The 21,394-nt window shown below is 41.7% G+C and overlaps 1 protein-coding gene across 1 annotated transcript in view; it reads right to left on the bottom strand.

The window, feature by feature from the left end:
- The window catches only part of itsn2b (intersectin 2b), a 33,134-nt gene that overhangs the window by 8,479 nt on the left and 3,261 nt on the right, over positions 1 to 21,394 (bottom strand). The window contains exons 2-28 of the mRNA XM_069173382.1: positions 16,539 to 16,597; positions 15,167 to 15,259; positions 14,734 to 14,797; positions 14,425 to 14,612; positions 13,894 to 14,154; positions 13,228 to 13,327; positions 12,959 to 13,095; positions 12,110 to 12,173; positions 11,287 to 11,424; positions 11,075 to 11,163; positions 10,194 to 10,477; positions 9,881 to 10,021; positions 9,624 to 9,764; positions 9,333 to 9,420; positions 8,917 to 9,056; positions 8,018 to 8,119; positions 7,561 to 7,742; positions 6,599 to 7,425; positions 6,325 to 6,446; positions 5,880 to 6,146; positions 4,733 to 4,929; positions 3,792 to 3,847; positions 2,678 to 2,844; positions 2,403 to 2,433; positions 2,166 to 2,287; positions 1,563 to 1,659; positions 1,253 to 1,447 (exon numbers count right to left, since the gene is read on the bottom strand). Coding sequence (XP_069029483.1) covers positions 1,253 to 1,447; positions 1,563 to 1,659; positions 2,166 to 2,287; positions 2,403 to 2,433; positions 2,678 to 2,844; positions 3,792 to 3,847; positions 4,733 to 4,929; positions 5,880 to 6,146; positions 6,325 to 6,446; positions 6,599 to 7,425; positions 7,561 to 7,742; positions 8,018 to 8,119; positions 8,917 to 9,056; positions 9,333 to 9,420; positions 9,624 to 9,764; positions 9,881 to 10,021; positions 10,194 to 10,477; positions 11,075 to 11,163; positions 11,287 to 11,424; positions 12,110 to 12,173; positions 12,959 to 13,095; positions 13,228 to 13,327; positions 13,894 to 14,154; positions 14,425 to 14,612; positions 14,734 to 14,797; positions 15,167 to 15,259; positions 16,539 to 16,545 — 4,300 coding nt within the window. The 5' untranslated portion in view covers positions 16,546 to 16,597. The remainder of the gene's footprint in view (positions 1 to 1,252; positions 1,448 to 1,562; positions 1,660 to 2,165; positions 2,288 to 2,402; positions 2,434 to 2,677; positions 2,845 to 3,791; positions 3,848 to 4,732; positions 4,930 to 5,879; positions 6,147 to 6,324; positions 6,447 to 6,598; positions 7,426 to 7,560; positions 7,743 to 8,017; positions 8,120 to 8,916; positions 9,057 to 9,332; positions 9,421 to 9,623; positions 9,765 to 9,880; positions 10,022 to 10,193; positions 10,478 to 11,074; positions 11,164 to 11,286; positions 11,425 to 12,109; positions 12,174 to 12,958; positions 13,096 to 13,227; positions 13,328 to 13,893; positions 14,155 to 14,424; positions 14,613 to 14,733; positions 14,798 to 15,166; positions 15,260 to 16,538; positions 16,598 to 21,394) is intronic.

Genomic DNA, 21,394 nt, shown 5'->3' with positions numbered 1-21,394 from the left:
CAATTAAGTTAAACAGAAGCGTTTCAAAAGCCCACTGCAAGGTGTGTATAGAGTTCCCACAAGGTGAAAGCAAAAGCTATGAATTTCACAGTTGTAGCTTGAAAAGTCTAAGCAGACCACAATTGTAGCATGCTCTCCACTCGTTTCTAACTTTCAACTATCCTGAGCAAAAATATTGTTGAATATGTCTTATTTTATCCCTTTTTAAAAAATATTTCTTTCATAAATAGAGCAGGTCAAACTAAATTACTCGTTTTAGGGATTTTTAGCTCGAATCCAGCCCGAAATCTAGACTGTCCATTCTTTCTCACAATATCCACAGGCCTGAGGATTAGTGCACTGTTCATCTTTAGTATCAAGAACAAGGTTTAGAAAGTTACAGTAACACCTGACCATCATGTCTGAATACAGACAGAGATAAATAGTGGGCTCTGTGTGAGCTGAACTCTCAAAATTGGAGAGCAAGACTGGAAAAGGAAATGTTTCAGAAAGAGGGAGGGAAAAAAAGAGAAATGTAGGGAAAATTAAATGATGTGAGGTGGGGAAGTGGCAGGTGGGGATTGAATGGAGGGAAAAATAAGAAACAAAAGGGAGGAAGAAGGACAAGTCACAGAAAAACCTACTATTGCTCTGCTTCACACACTTTTCCTGTGATTTAGCGTGATCAGTTCACAATCGAAATGAGAACTGAAGGAATCAACATGGCACAGAGGCTCAGAGGGTAAAGGGTCGAAGGACACCTGACTCCTCAAACACCTGTTCACAATTTGTGTTTCTAATACACACACAAACACACACACGCGCACGCACACGCACAGACAGTGGGAGAAGTTAGTAGCTAGAGAGTCCAGACACTCCACCCCGTCAGAGCAGAGTGTGATAGTGGGTCTCTCTGGAGTCAGGAGGAGGAGGAGGAGAGGAAGAGGAGGAAGACTCTTTCTACCACCCTAGAAGGAGAAAGAGACAGAAGCCGAGGAATGAAAGAGAGAGAGAGAGACAGAGAGAGAGACAGAGGGAAGGAGAAATACAGAGTGGGAAGGGAGGGAGGAAGTAAGAAAAACAGAGAAAACGGTGAAAGAGTCAGTGGGAGGAAAAGATAAACAGACGGAGAGATATGCTGATGATAAACTATCAATGTTGGTGAGCAGAGGTAAGGACAAACTAAGGGTAAGGATTAGTTAGTCACAGAGGTTTGGAGGTCTCTGTGCTTTATGTATTGTGATAAGATGTGACGTTTGAGAGGTTTACTTACACTGCTGGCTGGGGTCACAGTCCGCTGTGGTCATCTTCACGTAATTTGTGGGGAAAAGGCCAGTGACCCCGCTCATCTCTCCTTTCCACCAATCAGGGTTGTTCTTGTCCAGAACATTGATCAGTTGCCCTTTAGTGAAGCTCATCTCGTCCTTGTTGGCGGCTGCGTAGTCGTATATCGCAATCACCTGACAGACTGAGGCAGAGGAGGACGGAGCCTCTTAGTATTATTTAAACTTTTTCTAACTTAAGCAGTGTACTTTGTCCTGCTTCACCCTCAAATAATGAGCAGATGTGTGTGTGTGAGTTACCTGGTTGGGGTGCTGGTGTAGACTTGCCACTGGTGGATCCCAATACTTTAACATGAGTGGCAGGGAACCAGCCCTTCTGACGCTTTTTACCACGGGCCTAGAGTCAGAAAACAAAAACAAACATAGTGAGGTTTTAATCAGAAAGCAGGGATGCTGACCTCTAGTAGAGAAGTCAGAGATGTTGCAAAGTGGTAACCAGAACAGAAAAGCTAAAAAAATAATAATAATAATAATAATTTCTGGAGCACATTCATTTATTTCTCAGACTTTCCTCTTTCTTAATTACTCAATAAAGCTAAACAAAAATAAGCTCAACTAAAACAAGGAAAAAAATATATACTTGCTGAACAGGTCACAACCGACAAACATATGCAAATACTGAGCGGCTTCAAATGGACATTGTTCTGTTTCTGTCACAAGCCAAAAAGATTTGAAACCCCCCCTTGTAGTAAGCAACGTAAAGAACTGCTACGACTTTCGGCTGCTACACCGATGCTAAAGGTTGAGCAGAGTAGAGATAAAGTAAATCGCAGACTGTGGGTATTTACCATGTAGTACTAAGGACCAACTCAAAACAAGTACGAACAGCAGTTGAACTCTGACCTGCAGTTCTCCGAGCCACCAGCCAGAGACATTCTTGCCGAGTATGAGGATGAGCTGGCCATTTTCCAGATTCAGCTGTTCAGGGCCAGTGGAGGAGTGTGCCCTCATCACCTGGGCAATCTCTGTGCACACAAGACACAAATGCAACTTGACATGGCAGCAAAATGCATGACCAGGATTCGTGTCTTTATGTGTGAATCTTAGAGGGAAACCGACAGAAAAAGAGGGAGCGCTTACCTGGCTTTTTCTTTACAGAAATGCTGGATGTCTGAAAAAAACACCACAAAGAAATGTATTTTTCTAGTGGAATTTAGAAAATATCTTCATTAAAAACACACATGAAATAATATAAAATCAGACCTTACAGTATAATACAACCTATTACTACATGACCGCGAACTCAAGTCTCAAAAATGACTAATGAGCTACTCAATCAATTATTGCAGCCGGACAATTACATCCCATCAACCCAGTTCATCCCCTATATGTCAGGATGTGTTGAGTGTCCTTACATCTGTCTCTTTAGGTTTGATGTAGTTGCTGGGGAAGACGCCCGTGCGGTCACCTATCGATCCGTTCCACCACTCTCCCTCTCTCTTGCTCACCAGGATCACGTCTCCCTCTTTGAACGTGAGATCACCAGGCTCCGGAGACTCATACGTGTACAATGCCACATATTCTGGAAAAGAGAAGATTATATGAACATACAGTAAATAAACGGCAATGTGACTACGGGTCCACACGGATCGTTGAGGCCACAAAGAAAGTCCACAAGATTTCTTACAATATATTGTCCAAGAAAATGCAGAATGTGCCTTTATATGTAGGCAGCAACTGTAGTTTTAAGATATGTCTTGAATCATTGATTAAAAAAAGGCACAATATTTTATTTAAAGAGAAAAACAGATTATCTTTATAAACTTGAGACACGACATATAATTCAAGCCCGAGATAGAAAAAGTCATGTGTCCATTAAACCCTGTAAAAATCATTACATGTTAAAATATGATCTAAACACACAGCAACATGCGTATGCATGGTGTATGTGATACACAGATATGGTCAGAAATGTGTGTCACCAGAAACTTGATTTCAATAATTCATTCATCTGAATCACTCAACTTGAATAATTGCATTATAATTTGAATTTCAATCACATAATTCTTAATTTGTACTATCTAAATTTAATATTTGCATTGAAAAACTGAATTTGGGGACCATAACCTGAATTAAAATTTCAAAATTTTACACTGAGGTTTAATGAACTTGAAATCCTCTGAATCTGTATTTGATCCTCACAGAAAATTTAGCTCTGTACACGTCCTTATTCCACATAGATGATCTTATGTATGAAATCCTTTAAATTGATCTTTTCACCCACTTGAGGGAGTCGGTCAGGAAACCTAGTAATTGTAAAATTATGCTCTTCATATTCAGTTTCAAAGCAATTATTCAAGTTTAACACTGCAAATTTTAATTATGGCATTCAAATAAAATTTTGTGATGCAATTTTTCAAGTTGAGTGATTCCAGATGAGTCTGGTGACACATGTTTCTGCCCATACACCAAGCCCAAATATTAACTGAACTACAGTGGGCTGATATTTTACAGGAATATTTACCGTACCTTCAAGCTGCAAGCTATCACTTGAGTCTGAAACATCAGGAGGGGAGCTCTTCATGCTATAAACAGAGAGTAGATTACAATAATATATTTATTCATGTCTTTCATCCATTCATCATTCCTTTATCTTCATATAAGGATCACAGTAGCAAGTAGAAAAAACACATAGCACACACAGACATGTCCTTCAGCTCCTCCTGTTTAAAGGGGAGGCTTTCTGCAGCCAGATGTGAAACCAGGAGTCAGGTCTCCTAATGGCTTCATAAACCTGCCATCTCATTGATTTGGTCATCAACCAGACTTAATGAATACAGGTAAAGGTTGAAAGCGTCATCTTCAGGCTCAGATTCCTCACAACATCCTGGTACACCCCCAGCTGGAATTATACTGTATATATTGTATGTAGATAAATCTCCAAGCTTCAGTGTGATTTGTAAGTGTTAACACAGCACATTCCTTATCACAGAGAAGGGAAGAAATCATGTCTGTGGCCTGAATACCGATCATACTGGAACTGTCACCCAACATGTACTTTCATGCAGGTACTTTGACATGTGACTGATTTTACTGATTTACTGGAGATAAAAGCATCTGAACAGCAACAAAATATGTTGGTATGGAGGGCAGACAGGTAAGTGCTTCATGTAAGTTAACAAAGAGTAATACAAAAAAAAAATAGATCATTAAATTGGTGTTAGAAACTCATACCAAGCTGGTGTATGTTTGTGTTTGAGGCCAAAGTTGCTCAGCAGTGTAAGTTTCACTCTCAAGTCAGGATTAGTGCCAAAAATTTGCCTTATAAGCTTGTTTGACTTTGACATTGCTCGTGAGGTCCCCGGAGAGGGATCCAAGAAGAATTTTAAATTTAATAATGAGGCATTATTTACAAATACTATGTCTGTCTTCGCACTAGTGGGAACAAATGAGTGTCCGTGACTACTTACTCTGAAGCCTCCTCTTCTCCCAGCAGTGTCACATATGTCTTGGGGAACCAGCCCCGTTCACCGTTCAGCTCTCCCAGCCACCAGTTCTCCTGCTGCTCCAGCACCTGAATCACGTCGTCCTTGTTGAAGTTCAGATGGTTGTCTGTCTTTGCTGTCCAGGAACACAGGGCCTGGGCCAACAGGTTACCCAGTACCTGCTGAAACGTAAACAAAGACAGCAGTATTTCAGTGTCTGTATATGCCCAGCAGTGTTTCCCTTCTTTTCCATTAGGAATGAGCGCAGAGTTCACGAGACCAGGACCCGTATTACATTACATATCACCGCGTTATTATAAAAAACAACACAGCTTGTCTTTTTTCACAGAAAACTTCAACATTAATAAGTAGAAAAGTTGACAAATATGCTCACTGATAAAGCAAGTGCTCTGCCTTGAAGTAATCTTAATTCAGAACAACTGAGTAAATATTGTTTCTGGAAGTTCCTGTCAAGGTTACAACAGCAAATTCACTATTTAAATTCAATATCTTCGTGGCATCAAAATATTGAGAGATATTCAAAAAGAATGCAGAACACAGAAATCAGTCATGGCTCAGTTTACAACACATTGCCACATTTTGTGCCACAATGAACACTTGGACTACACACAGACAGCTTTTGTTTTAGTTTGTTCACAACAATTTTCCACTAGCTTAACAAACGTGCTTTGGTTGTGCAAGACATACTGGATGGGACTCAGCAGGCAAAGCTGCTTTTTGAACAGGTGGTGGTTATTGGATTTATAGTCACAACCTGTTTTATTACACTTTTAGTAATGAGTGTAGTTGTTCTTTTAGTAGGGAGTTTAGTTCTTCTCGACTTGAGTAAAATGTTATCTTTCACTCCACCTGGTTCACTGTGTTCTCTCTGCAGTCAAATACCAACACAGAGAGCAGAGGAGGAAGAAGAGGAGAGGCGGCAATCAGCTGCTCCAAGTGGGAAAAGTGTGTGTAGTTTGTGTTTATCGTGATTCTCATGTATTATATGAAATTTTTGCTGCGACGCTCATCATTTAGCAGCAGTGCTACGTCTGTTGTTGAAAGTACATAGGAAGAACAATGACCATACTGTAATCAGAGAGCGGGAGCTGGTCCAGCAGTGAGTACTCACCTGTCCTTGTGTCTCAGAGGGTGCAGGGTTTGGTGAATGTGTTGGCGTGAAGGCGGACTTTGTGCCTGCTACCTTGGCAGCCTCAAGAGCTTTGGAAAGCTGTGACTGGAGCGGCACTTTCGGAGGAGGAGGAGGAGCAGCACTAGCAGTGTTATTAGCTGCATGTGAAGGGGCATCTCTCTCCACGTAGCTCTCTGGGAACCAGCCCATCTTCCCCTGTCTGCTGCCATACAGCCAACCCTCCTCTCGCTCTACCGTCTCATCAACCTGACAAGAGGGGAAAGGAAAGTTTGAGAGCAAAATTATGTTGTTTTTTTTGGGGTTTTTTTGTGAGGAGGGAGAGCGAACAAAATAAAACAGTGAAGGAAAGGAAAGAAAAGGAAAGATACATTTGACTAAGAATATTTGGCCTGACAATCTGGAGAAGGCTTGGTTTCATTCTTACCTCAATGATATCGTCAGAACCGAAGCTGAGCTCTTCGTTGTTTCGTGCAGTGAACGGGTAGAGCGCTTTGAAGGATGTGAGAGCTGCTGACTTCCTGTGTTGTGTGGCCCTCGGCTGCCCACCTGAATCATCAAAATGTGAATCAATCTAAAGAGCTTTATAAACACACAAAAAAGGAAGACAATAGACAGAAGTATAGAAAAGTATGAAAGTATGAACGTGTGTGTGTGTGTGTGTGTGTGTGTGTGTGTGTGTGTGTGTGTGTGTGTTTTACCCTTCCTCTCCTCCAGTCCTCTCAGCAGAGCCGTCAGTTTCTCCTGAATATCCACCTTCCCTCCATTCGGCTGCTGTTGCTGACGAGGTGCCTCCTCCTTCCTCTTTCTCTCCTCTGCTTTCCTTCTCTCCTCTCCCTCCTCCTTTCTCTTCCTCTCCTCCTCTACCCTTTTCCTCTCCTCCTCTACCCTTTTCCTCTCCTCCTCTCGCCTCCTCTTCTCCTCCTCCTGCTGCTGATGAAGCCTTTTCCTCTCATCATCCCGCTTTCTCCGGTCCTCTTCCTCTTTCCTCTTTCTCTCCTCTTCGTCCCGCTTTCTCCTCTCCTCTGTATCTCGCACAGCTGCTTCGGCTGCCTTCTCTCTCCTCCTCTCCTCCTCCTCCCTCTCCCTTCTGAACTCCTTCTCTCTCCTCTCCTCCTCTAACCTCTTCATCTCCTCCTCCCTCCTGCGTCGCTCCTCCTCTTCTTTCCTTCTCCTCTCCTCTTGTCGCCTCTCTTCCTCCAGTTTCCTCCTCTCTTCCTCTAGCTGCCTCCTCTCCTCCTCGAGCTTTCTCCTCTCCTCATCCTGTCTCCGTCTTTCTGCTTGCCTCTTTCGTTCCTCCTCTTCTCTTTTCTTTCTCTCCTCCTCCTCTCTTCTTTTCCGCTCCTCCTCTTTTGCTCTGAGCTCTTGCTCGGCCTGTTCCTTAACAGCCTGGATGAGGGCCTGTCTCTCTTTCTCCTCCTCCTCCTTCTGTTTGGCCTCTTTCTCTTCCTGAAGCCTCCTCTGACGCGCCTCTTCATCCCTCTTCAGCTTCTCCTGCCACTGACGCTCCTTTTCCATCTTAATACGCCTGTGAGTGGAAAGCAATCATTGACTTTACTTTCAAAGTTTCTACATCAAGTTTTTGCAGGTTTGTTTCTGATGGAAGTAAACAAATCAGAACTGTTACTTTATTATAAAATCTTCAAATAAAACTGCATTTTACCTCTGAGCTTCCTCCTCTTCCTTCCGCCTCCTTTCCTCCTCCTGTCTTTTCTGCTCCTCTTCATTCCTCCGCCTCTCCTCTTCCTGCGCCTTCCTTCTTATCAGCTCCCGACTTTTGTCTTCTTTGACGCTGCGCAGTTTCTCCAGTGCTGCCTGCTGCTTTCTCTGGCTCTCGCTCAGTTCCTGGCATCCACAAACAATACACACATTTACTAGCAGAGTGGCAGATATGTGATTAAATTAAAGATTTAGTGACTGGACAGATATAACAGGCTAAGGTATGTAAACAAACAGCACGTCCAAGCAAACAGCAACAAACACCCGACTAAACATAATGGAGTTTGCAGGAGGTGCATGAGAGACAGAGAGCAGAAAGAGACAAATTCAAACAATTTTACAAAAGACAAGGTGAGAAGAAAAAAGAAGACAAGAACAACAAAGAGACCGAAAGCAAAAACCTTTAGTAGGTAGAAGAGGTTACGGAGGCAGGCCAGCAGACAGAAGACAGCCTGAAGCATTGAGTCCTCAACACCCACATACTGTAAAGTTGGGAACAAGGGCTGTGGGATGGGTGAGAGGAAGGAGAAGAAAGGGAGCCAGTGTAGGAAAAAACAGAATTTCCAAAGGAGAAGAAAGGAAGAGAGGTGCAAAGGACAGGAATAAAAGTTAAAGATAACAAAGGGGAGAAATTGGCAGCAAGAAATAATGATGTAAGGAAGGAGGAGAAAAAAAGCCTTAAAGGCCAGGAAGAAGCAGTCAGTAGGTAATATTTGCATTCAACTTTAAAGATACTGCACAAAGGTCACTGCTTTAATATTAGGCAAACAACATGTGAAGACTTGATTTGTCTTCATTTGTTAGGTCACAAAGAAACAAAACTACCAGTACCTCTTTGTTAAAGCTTCACACTGCCAAGCAACATATTATGTAACTTACGTAACACTCTTCTGTTCATATATTGCACAACATCAAAACAGTCACAGGTAGATGTCCACTATTTGTCCTTAGTTACTGACACTAATGCAAGAATGAGCAGCCTGAGTTCAACCTGCTGCTAGTAAGTGATGAAACATGCAGCGTGAGACCTGATGCCACTAAGGACAACACAAGGAGTAAGAAGAAAAAATGAACAATTTCTCATGAGGTGTTTTGCATACCACAGTTCAGCAAAACAGCAACAGTTTTAAAACCCCTAAGGCGGAGAGGAAGACGAAGGGCACTGTTTATCTGTTCTTCAGTTTAGATGTCGTCGTTTAAGACCCAAATTAAAAGGGCCTGCTGACCCGTGTGAAATGTTGTTCGAACTGATGCCATGGTAGGACACGCTAATAACACCGTGCTTGTGATTAATTCCTACCTGCATGTCTTTGTTATACTGGTCCATCTTAGCTAGTTTGGCAGCGGTCTCTTTCTCCAGAGCTTGCAGCTGGTCTCGCAGTTTCAAACACGCCCCCTTTTTCTCTGTGACACCCACCGTTAGGGTGGACATGGTCGACACTATGAACAAATGACATACAGTTAAACAGGTCACATCTATCCTCCCGATTGATACAAATGGAGTGCCCTCTGACAACAGGGCATCCTAAAATGTATACTTTTCCAATAATTCAATTTCTTTTATTAAGTACACTCTGTATACACTTGTAAATTGAATATTTTCATTATATTTATCTAAGGGTTGCATTACATTAAGTGATTCTAATATGAAGTGTATTGAAAATAGACCGTACATGTGATGGGTTTTTGAGTTTATTGTTCCTAAACATTACTAACCAGGCAAGTTATTCAGACCCATGTTGTTCAGTTTCTCAGTCAGTCTCTTCTGCTCCGGCGTCAGCTGGGACAACTTCCTCTGGAACTCCTGACCAACAGGAAATACAAACAAGAAATGCATCACTGGAGGGAAAAATCTGAGAAAGCATGAATACACTCTGTCTTAAGAAAGCCATGACCAGACACATAAATTACAGATAACACAGAACTATCAAAACAATTATTAACTGTCGTGGCTACTTTTTTACAATACAATAGTATTAGATGGGCAGAAAAATAACTCAAGCAAACCTCTAGCTGTTTCTGCAGGATACTGATGTCCTGCTGGCGTGTCTCTTTCCTTTGATTGTTCAGATCGAGCTCTGTCTTTTGAAGCTTCTTCTTGTTCTGAATGCCACGCAGTCGGTCCGAGATCTGACGATGCTTGTTACCCTGAATCACAGAGAGGAGAACAGAGAGCGATGAGATACACTCAATGAAGGGTTAAAGACATCAGGTTAAATAGAGAGAAGTTGCACTGAAATGAAAATGGTCTCTTCACCACTCACCACTGCCTCGAGCTCCATCTCCAGACTCCTCTTCTTCGCCTTCAGTGTGATAATATCATCCTGCTCCTGTTCCTTCTTTATCTGGAGCTCTCCTCGCCTCCTCCTCTCCAACTCCTCTTTCCTCTGACGCTCCATCTCCCGCTGTGCAGCGTTGAAGAAATAGACACACAAGAAAAAAAGCACACTGAAGTAAATATACATGCAACAGTGTGATACATGTCCCTCAGAAGTGAGTACAAAGGGACACTCTACTACCTCTAATACCACATGTATGTGCAGTGCTCCTTCAGGGAGCTGTAACATGCTCCCTCACCTCTTTCCTCTCCATCTCTCTCTGCCGCTCTTCTTCTTTCTGTCTCTCCAGCTCTCTCTGTCGCTCCAGCCTCCTCTCCTCTTCATTCCTCCTCCTCTCCTCTTCCTTCCTCCTCCTCTCCTCGGCCTCCCGAGCCTCCCTTTCCCTCCTCTCGCGACCCTCTCTTTCCTTCTGAGCGCGTCGCTCCTGCTCCCTCCTCTCCGCCTCCAGCAGTGTCACTCGTCTTTTCTCCAGCTCTGCGTTCCCTCGTTCCAAGTTGGCTTTGAATTTATCCTCGAACGACACTGAATAAGGAGACGGACAAAGTTTAGATGAAGTCCGTATTGACATGCTAACACTTAGAAAATATTGTGAAAATGTTGATGCTTATTTGACTAATTACTATTTATTTCTTATTGAGCTTGAGCTTCTAATGAGCAGTTGAATCAGGAAGACAGGAATTTCTTAAAATTGTAGTTCCAGTTAAACTGAGAAATAATGACAAGAACATGAGACAGTAATTGAGGTTGGAGATTTAGAGGATTATAAAAAAGCATTTAGCGGTGAACCTAACATTTAAGAACACTTGATATACCATTTAATTCTAGCTGCTACAACTAGCCTTGTATCTTTGTGTAAGATGATAGTGTGTACAAACCCAACACCAACATGCGGTGCCCTACATACTTGTGTATCACTTGGCTGCTGCTCTTGATTGACTGTAGTTTAGCCTGTTGCAGGTGGCTGCTGTGTATGTCACAACACTATGTGTATGTTTATGCTTTTATATCATTGCTTGTCAGTGTGTATGCAAAAATAAACATGATACATACTACTTGTGCATAATGCAGCAGTTAAATAAGAGTACAGTCTGTGTGTATGTTGGTAGTGAGAGTACTGACTGTTGGTTTTGGCTTTCTGTGGAGGTTCGATGTCAAAGTCATCAGTCAGAGCTGCATAGAGAGAAGAGCTGGAGCCATTCATTGCTCCCCTGCAACACAGATTTAAAACAACTCGGCTGAATACACAATTCACAACATCATTCAAAAAATATACTCACACATACAGTACATTAACAAAGACAAGGTTTAATGCACTAACTGTGTCCACATACCTTTGTGAGGGTGGTAACAGCTCCGTGGGAAGTGTTAGTGGCAGTGGTTGTCCGCTCCTTGCCATGTCCACAAGATGCATTGCCAGAATAAACTCCTCAGCTTTTAGCTTGCCATCCTTATCCACATCAGCTAAAGTCCTGCAGGAGGGTTACAAATTGGACATACAAGTTTTTCACATAACTGCACACTGGAGTACTTGCTAATCACCACTAAACGCAGTAGAATTACATAAAGGAGAGAAAAATACAGACTCTCAGGAACATATAGCACCTGGAACAGAATCAAGGTCTTGATATAATTAATTACAACACTGTGATTATCAGCTGTTTTCATTTCAGTTCCGTTATGACTATTGCACTTCCTAGTTGAGTTTAGTGGATGTCCACAGAGTCTGATTGACTTTGAGGTATCCAGACAAGCGGCGGAAGCACCAAATACAGGGAGAATATGATTACTGGACTTTCGTCTAGTGAAAACAATTATTAGTTGCAGCCGATGTAGCTTACACTATATTAAATATTGTGTAAAGGCACACATACTGTATACTGCCTGGTGATCACACAAGGAGGTATTCTCTATAACATCATAAACAGACTGACATAACCAACTTTATTTCCTTCTATTTATTGGCAATAGACGCACAGAACACCCTTCAGTTGAAATCAATAATTTCCTTAACAAACAAAGAGCTATGGTCATGCCAGCTATGATGGAATGAAGTTTCTTACTTCTGGCTGCCAAACCTGTCTTTGGCTCTTTATTATAACACTGTAGTGATCACAAGACATGTACATAGACAAACAAACACGCAGATATTCTCACCAGATGGAGGCCAGCTGCGTCTGTGTCAGCATTGTGGTTGCCATGGCACCTCTGACCTGCTGACCTGGTAATATGAGTGACAGATGTCAGAACACTTGTTATGGCACAGATGTGTGGGTGACACAGAGGAATGAAGAGGTGAACGGTGTGTGCAAGACCTGATACAGTTTGTGCTGATTCATTAATTAAACTAAATAGAAAATGTGCACGGTACCACAGGAGTCTTGCGTATCAATACAACACGCACACATACAAGGTAAGAATTGAACCATTTAACCCTCAAATATTTACTTAGATATACGAGATGATGATTAAAAGACTGTGACAGCATTAGCAACAACAAAGGGATTGGAAGAACTTTTTTTTAAAGAATTAAAACAAGCCATTCATGTGATTAATTTAATGTGCAAAATCACATATAGTGCACCAAGTTACATTGTACCATTGCAACAGTAATCTGGCTGAAGTGACTGAGTGAGTTTGTGCGCCATTGCCATTTCACTAAATCCCTGGTTTTTCAAGAGAACAGGTCCAGCAAGGCAGAACAAAAAGGCAAATGCATACTTGATTCTGTCTGTGTGTGTGTGTGTGTGTGTGTGTGTGTGTGTGTGTGTGTGTGTGTGTGTGTGTGTGTAGAGAAACTGCCCGTGCATCTGAACACACCCGCAAATACAGCCTCCACTTCCTTAGAGTCAACTGAGGCTTGACATTACAAATAAAAGAGGGAGGCAACTGTTATGAAATCATGACTGTGGTTCATGAGCATCCACGCCTGAATTCCACACATAGTTTGGTTTTGTATGACCTACACACTGTAGATTCATACACGCGCGCAGAAACGCATCGTACCAGTAAGGTATCCAATCATCTGTTTATCCAAGCTGTTGAACTGCTGTCTGTATTTAAGTCTGGAGGCGTGTGGCACGGCCCAGTCACTGGGAACAGCAGCCATGGGCGACATCACAGATGGGGACGAGGAAGCAGAGCTGAAAGACAGAACCAATGAAACTTCACTTTTAAGGGTTTGCACACTTAAAGACATTAACAAATTACAGAGGTTGTGGAAAAGAGCGAATAGATTCATACATTCAAATGTCTGTAAATATGTGTTTTTTTACCTGCCAGATCCCAGGTCCAGCAGTGATGAGGCTCTATTTATACCAGCAGAAGAGGAGAGTCCAAGGGAAGAAGGGTAGGAGGTCCCAGATAGAGGTAGGCCTGAAAAACATCCATCCATATCCATTACATACATTCCTACAGTAACTTGCAGCGCTGGTGGGGCATTTTATTCATACATCTAACTGTAAAATATGATCCTCTATCTTTCCTCAATGTTTACACTTTTTGTTTTTACAGTTTTCAGAAAGAGAAAGGAGTCCTTTAGTAGCTCAGTAATCCACTAAGATCCAGTCCCCACGGTAACCTTGTCAAGGACGGGGAAGCTATTTGTATGGCGTTGAGACTTCAGAGATGTGACTCTGCAAAACAGGATCAGGAGTCATTCGTTTTCCCTCCTTTTCCCTTCAAAACTACATAAATACTTAATCTTCTGCACATATATAGGATTTAATGTCGGTGTAGGTCATTTCTCCTGAACAGTTTCCATGCTACAAGAAACAGAAAATAAGCATCAACCAAGCGATAATCAAAAGACAGATGAATGTTTTAAGCATACTGGAGACCATCCTAATGGTCTTCCTTTTTAGAGCAGAGACCGATCCACAACAAAAGAGAGTAATAAAGAGGAGAGCAAACAGAAGGATAGAAATGACATGCACATGTACCAGTGTTCAAAGCTCCAGCAGGGAATGGCTGGAAAATTCCCATGGTGCCATTTGGCAGTGTGGCGTTTCCCATGGTGGGCATCAGGGGTCTGGTGGACGTGGAGGCTATTAGTGGGTTCAGTCCTGTTGCTGTAGGAACCAAAGGGGTGAGGCCCGTCATCGGAGACAAAGTTGAGAGTCCAGGGGTTGCCATGGAGATAGGAGTCAACATGGCAAAGTTTGTTCCAGGCATCATGGGCATGCTGGACATAGAACCAATACCTGGGATACACATATACACACTAGTTTAGATGGCAATCCATTCAAATGCAGGTGAAAAAAATGTATGGACACAATCAGTCAGACACACTTTAGATCAGCCAGTCAAAAGCAGTTTAAAATCCCCAAATGGGGCTTTTTGTATTACATATATTGTTTTCGTGCTTGAGGCTGTGACTTTTTAAGAAAAACACATTTTCAATTTGTGGGTTGTTCTTAACTAACTCACATCCACATAGAGTATACTGTTTAATTATTACAATAGCACTGTACCATAGGCTGGGTTGGTCATGGATGAGGTGGGGTTATTAAGGCTGGGAGCAGGCACTGGAGGTTGCTTCATGATGATTGGCAGTGCTGAGGGAAGCGGCGTACCCTGGAGCTTTAGCTTTATGAGCTTCATGGCGATGGAAAACTCCAACCTGTCCATCTTTCCATCTTTATTCATGTCAGCCAGAGCCCTGGGAGACAAATGGAGAGACCATGAGAAAGGTACCCGTGTTAAGACTCAGTGCTTCAAGTATAGATTTCACTGAAACCTGCCAGAGAACCCAAATCTGCCAATGTGTGAGTGTTTCTCACCATATCTCAGCCAACACGGAGGCAGGCAGCCCTGATTGGAGGAAAAACTTCCTTGCCTGTTCTCCTGCAGAAAGAGGCAGAAAGGGAAGGAACAGAAAAACATAATGAAGTTGAGATTTTACTGCATGCAAAAATGAAAAAGATGTCTGTTTACAAATGCAAGGCTGTAAATCCCTATTGGCAGTAGGCCGATGTATGCGGCTGGAGATATGTCTATATTTGCCTGATCACTTGAAAATGTTAACATCTGTGTGTATTTCATAGCTACCTATACAGTTGTAGTATATACACATGTCTGTACTTTATTGTCACACAAAGGGATCTTTTTAGTTTAACCGTTTAAGATGAAGGATGTGATGTAATGAAATTACATTACGAAACATCCTGGCAGGAAAACCGCTGTCTGATCAAGGGTGTGTGTAAGTGTGTGTACCTGAGACATAGCCCATTGAAGGGGAGAGGGTGTCAAACTTCTGATCATGTTTGACCCTCTCCTCGGGAGAGATTGCCCAAACACTTGGTCCACCTAAAGACAGGAAGAAAATGTAAAGCTTAAGACGCAGTTATTAAATGACACTAATATCAGGACACCAGCTCTAAGAAGCAGGTTTAATGTATCGAACTTTGGTGAACATAAATGCTGTCTTTTTACATCAGCTGATGTATCAGATAAAAGTGAGCTTTTCTGTAGAAAACCTGTTCCTGGGATATTTGGGTTCTCTCTGTTTAAGATCAGTTTAAATTACACACAGACGGCACCTAAATCTGAGCAAGGCACACAAACATCCACTTTATAACTTGAAAACAGACAGGAATGAAAACAGGTGTGCAGATATGAGATGAGAGAAACCTGAGGTCAGCGTCAGTGTCACTCAGGAGGTGGGAATGCTCTGATATTGACAAAGTGATAATGAAGCTCAATGTTGCGAGTGATACTGTGTCACTTTGTCCAGAAGAACAAGCTCACACTTTCACTAGTATTTATACAACCAAGGCTGACTGCACATCTGTGTTTACTCCACAGTACATCAGCAGACACAGTCAATGGACATAAAAAAAACCATATGGAGTTCCTGTGACTAATATGATTTACAAAGCTGGTGTCTCAAGAAATTGAGCAGGTTTCAAAATGACCCCAGAGCACAGTAACTGTACTAATAGGAGGAGTGTGCCATATTGTATCGTTCACACGCAACTTTGGTAGAATCATTAATATGATTAAAAAAAAAATCATATTGTAATATTCTGACTTTTTGCCATTAAGCAGCATAAAAGAATGACGTGTTATAACAACTGTTATAATAACTTTTGCACAGCAATAACAAGCATTCCTGAAAGTGTCTCTATTTCATACAGAAAATGAATGTCACTAAAAAACTGAGACGTAATTATTTATTTTGTTTTTACTCAACATTTGAAGGCAATGTGTTAAGTTATAAAACTGAAATATAAAACTACATGCCCTTAAAATCCATATTAAAATATATACCAGTATTTTGTTATATCATGAGAGAGAGGACAGGAGAGATCTTCAAATTAAAACCTCATACACACAGATGGTATGAAATAATAATAGACAAATTACTGGAACAGTGTGTGTACAGACACAAGCATGAAACTGGGAATTACTACTAATACTACCACTCTGTGTGTCTCAGCAGATCTGCAGAGCCAAGAAAACACACACCCGTCTTCCTTTCTCTCTCTCTCTCTCTCTCTCTCTCTCTCAACACACACACACACACACACACACACACACACACACACACACACACACACACACACACACACAGCAGTGGTCTTACCATTCATATTTGCAAGTGGAGAACTCCCAGCGGCGTCCTCAGCTACTGCTCGCAGCCATCTGCAAAACACACAGTCACAGTCCAGTCATCAGTCAATACTGAGCCAAGACAGGACAGTGCTGTCACTGAGAAGCAGGAGAGAAAAAGGCAGAGAGGGGAGGAGAGAGAGAGAGAGAGAGAGAGAGAGAGAGAGAGAGAGAGAGGGAGAGAGAGACCAGAGAGAGAGAGATTCTGGTCAGTCAGCAGAGTCAAACAGGGCTTCTCCTGTTCTCTTCAGTCAGGAGCACTCTGGCCACGTCCCAAACCTTTTAAAAACCTCTGGGACTTGTTTCAATACTATCCACACTGACTCTGTGGTGGGCAGAGGCCAGTGCAAAACATACTACACAAGCTAAACTGACCAACACTCATCAGAAGAAATCCAGACTATCACACTAGGCTCTAACAGTGAACACAGGCTTGAGAGGAAGAAAAAAAAAAAAAAGTAATGTTTGCCAGTCTGAGGCAGATGGGAGTATAATTAGTTTTACAGGAATTTGGTCTTTAAACTAAAGTATTAGCAGATCAATTAAAATGTTGTCCTAATGGTGGCATCAGATGAAAAAGCAGGGAATCATCAAAAACACTGTTTCCATTCATCTGGAAGGGGACAAATTTGTGCACCAAATTTCATGGCAATACATCCAATAGTTGTGGAGATATTTTCATTGAGGCCAAAGTGGTGGCCCGCCATTGACATCCATTCAGCTATTCCACGAGCACAACTACAAACCTAGCAACTCCAGCAACCAAGAAACAATTTGAATGCTTTCCAACTTGCCTTCCTGTCACCCTGCATTTTTCTGTGTTTCGTCATGCTTTGAAACCATTCTTGTTGAGTCATGCACATGCAAAGAAAGTAGAGAAATGGGCCCCTTGTTGCATAAATCTGGTTTATAGCAGGAGGGCCCATTTCTTCTGTAGGTCAGGGTTTTTAAGTCTGAAGTACTTTTAGTGCAAGTGTCTCTGAGTTTTTCTCAAGTCTCAACTTTTACTTTTATTAGTTTATTTCAATAAAGGTTTCTTAAGAGAGGTTTAAACCGAAGTGTGGTTATTTAACAGAACAGCTCCCTCGTCAGCTGTAGAACTTTGCTGATTCATCATCATTTAAATATTTTTTTTTAATTTTCTGTCAAATCCCTGATCACATTTTTTGGTTAATTTGTGTTTTTTTTTTCTGTCAGGAAGTCCACCGCTTTGGTCAAGACTGTAATATATTATATTATGGATTAAGACTACTTTTAGATGGCTTTCCATGCAGTTTAATTTATTCAAGTATCACAAACACTTTTGAATGAAAAGGCAGTAAACTTGCTCGAGACTTTCACGCTGCTTTCAGGATGGTCGGTAAAAACTTTGATTCGTTACTGGATGTTTGTGACCTGCAAAACTGGACTTTGTGTTTGGTGCTCATTAGCAAACGTTAGCATGCCAACACAAGTAGCTTACACGGGGAATACAAACCTGCTAAATACCAACACGTTATCACTGCTAGCACGTTAGCATGCTGACGTTATTATTTGCATGCTGGCGGAGTTGCTCGCGCGGCTGTCAAATTTTGGTTTTGTTTGATGTTGCTGGTGGTGTGGTTCGGACCAAGTTTGTGCTTGTCCACAGGCTGAATGTACCATACATGGGCACCTTGTTGACAAAAGACCAATGAGTTGTATTATGCTGGGTTGGCAGGTGTATTTATAGGCCTCCTCTGTGACTGCAGCAATGTTCTACCTGTTGAAATACAGCCACCACAAAACTGCCTCGTTTAGAGTAGCAGCAGTTTTTGCTGTGAAATGAATAGCGTGAACTTTTGCTTCAGGAGGTCACAGTAGAGGACATATAAAAAAGGAGGCCACATGGACTGTGAGGATGACATTTTATGCATGAAATTTGAAAAACAGATTTGAATCAAAGTAATGTAACACTTTACACTTTAGATTTAAATCTCTTATTTGCTTGCAGATAAACACATGATTTTGTGGAAACGGATACAGACACCAACACTGGGGGACACCGTGACTCAGACAATCACATTGTTTCTGTATCTTTCATATTCATTACATTAGCGTGCTGAACACCTGCTTCCTCTGTGATTATCTCTCTCCCATCAGCGAGTCAGACTCACATGATGAAGGGGGAGGAAGAAAAGGAGAGAGAGAAATTCCAATCTTTCTGCTCAACACTTCCTGCCCAGTAACCTACGGACACAAGCATTTCCTCGTCCAACATCAGTTGACAGGAAGTGATCACAGATTTTGGCGGAGGGACAGCTTTGATGTCCCAGAAAATATATTAGTGTGGGAGCTACGACTGAAACCGGGGCAGAACGAGTGTTACTGATTGACGAGTGATTTTTAGGAAGCGACATTGCTGAACTCAGACTTGTCTGCTGATAAAAAAAAAAACCTTTGAGTGAGAGAACGAGAATGAAATGAAGAATAAGAAGGAGAGAAGAACCGGATGAGAGAGATGGCGTAAAACTTCTGCCTGGTCGATGATCTCAGAAGGGCAGCGAACAGCAAGGGAGGGCTAATCAACTGCCTCCCATCTGTCGCTCTCCCTCTCTCCCTCCTCACTACTCCTCGGTCATTCAGGATCCTTTATCATCCTCCCCGTCTTCAGTTTCTGCCTTTCATTCTGCATTTCTTTTCATTCATACATATACTTTATTAACTATTGGAGTAAAAGTTAACATGAATAGTTTTTACAGAAAATCACAATGGAGACTTAAGCAGTAGTCGAGTAGCTAAACTGCTGTAATTTACAGGGGAATCCCAACATAACATTTATAGTAGCAAAGTATATGGGTTATACAGCTAACACATTATGTGGCCTGAAACAGTTCATGTAATGATATGATACTGATATTTAAACATTCCCTTCATATTTCAAGTTTTGGCAAGTATTTATTTTGATAAGTTGCTGTACGAAAACACACATTTTCTGAAAGGATCAATCACTTAAGGTCACCAAAGACTGATAACAAAATTATTTTATTTTGAATTAAATGTACACAACCGATTGAGCATTGCACTCCCAAACCACTATCACACTAACAATGGACATTCTTTTTGGACCGTACATGATACAACGTATGAGTAATAAGCCCACATCAGCATCAAGAGTCTCATCTGGTATTGTTGAGGCTGTAGTTGTAGAATGAAACCTCTGGTAATGTAACACGACAGGAATTTTAATGAATAAATGAAAGATAGCCCTACACTGCCGACTTTAAAGTTGACCATTTCCAGAGTGAAGAGAGGAGTCTGATTTTTCCTGACGGAATGAACGACTGACACATGTGGCTGACTTCAGTTGCTGACTGCACAAACCTCATGCAAATCCTTCCAGACATCACCCTCCATGTACACTCGCACATCAACGCACACTCTGCCTCAGTCGAAGCCCTGAGCTGCTAGATCAATACAGCACACTTACTTCTTTTTTTTTTTTACAGTGATAAACTCACTGCGGTAGAATCAGGGTGATGGACGGCTACCGGAACCCCACTTACACTGAAAACTAACTTCATCTGTACCTCACCTGTGATGCAGGACCTTTTAAAAACAACAAAAATAAGGCTGGAAAACAGACACTAAACTACAGGGAGGTGGCATTCATTCATCGTTAAGGAGATGGAAGCATAAGTAACACATTTGCACAAAACACAAAGTGATAATTTTTTACATTATGTTTTGCATCACTGTCAAATGTGCTGGGTAATTTTCATAACCTCAGAAGAACCTTTGAACAGAGTAGAGTCTGGACACTGGGTCCTTGTAATGAGTCGGGACGGGAAGGCTTGTGTTCAAGACCTCATGCTGCTGAAGTGGCCATGACTGATACTTTTACTTTCTTCCATTTCTAGCTGCACTAGTGAATGGCGCTGCATTTGTTTTACAATATGTGGATGGACAAGATCAATTTTTTTAGTTTCTGTTAAAAAAAAAACAATGAATATAGTGAATGATTTTTGTTTTATGTAACCACAGTAGAAACCAATGGATAGAGACTGATAATCCGTGGACAGAGTAAAACTGAGGTAGCAGTAGCACAGTGTTTTCCTACTTTCCAAGGTCTCTTCCCATGCTGATTATGTGCAAGCCAATTCTGGTGCCCACACATTATGCAGCAGTGCCATTACTGTTGTCATGGTTCAGTGCGTAAATAGACAAATGACTCACACTGGGTCCCAACCTGTAGTTTATGAAACAGCTCTTACACAGTCATGCAGAGGTGGTGAAACATGCAGGTATACAGGGTGCATACTTACTAACAGCCGTCAACACTTAAACAGACCGTAACAATAACGTCCATCACACTAGATCACAACTGAACTCTGAAGAAATATCATAATTCAAATGAAACCTAGACATTTTAAACATTTTTGTGTATGTATCCAGACCGGTGTGCTCTTTAGAGTTTACTTAACAATGCCTCATAAACACCTGATATTGGGAGCTATTAGGCCAGTTTTAATTGTCTGCATGCCGGGCACAATATATAATAATCATTTTTGCATCACTGTACCAGATATCTAGATATGGATACAGATGACATCTTAATACCATCTGTAAATGAGGCCTGATAGTAGAGCTGCACCGGGCTGATGACAAGATTATTTGACCAGCTGCTGGGGTTATTGCACACAGTCAGACAGGTAGTCCACAGTCTGCAATCCACAAAGAGAGGCATGTAAAGAACACTTAGCCCAGTTTGTGTGTATTCAACAGTGTGCCGCCTGTATGAGATCATTCTCAAAATCAAGACGTTTCCCTCATTTCTGTAAACTCTACATCTTATTTTCAGAGCAATCATGC

Source organism: Embiotoca jacksoni, unplaced genomic scaffold, assembly GCF_022577435.1.
Source record: "Embiotoca jacksoni isolate LCO1_2020_lvr unplaced genomic scaffold, fEmbJac1.0.p SCAF_6, whole genome shotgun sequence".
NCBI classification, from domain to species: Eukaryota; Metazoa; Chordata; class Actinopteri; family Embiotocidae; genus Embiotoca; species Embiotoca jacksoni.
This window is presented reverse-complemented; position numbering and strand designations above follow the sequence as displayed.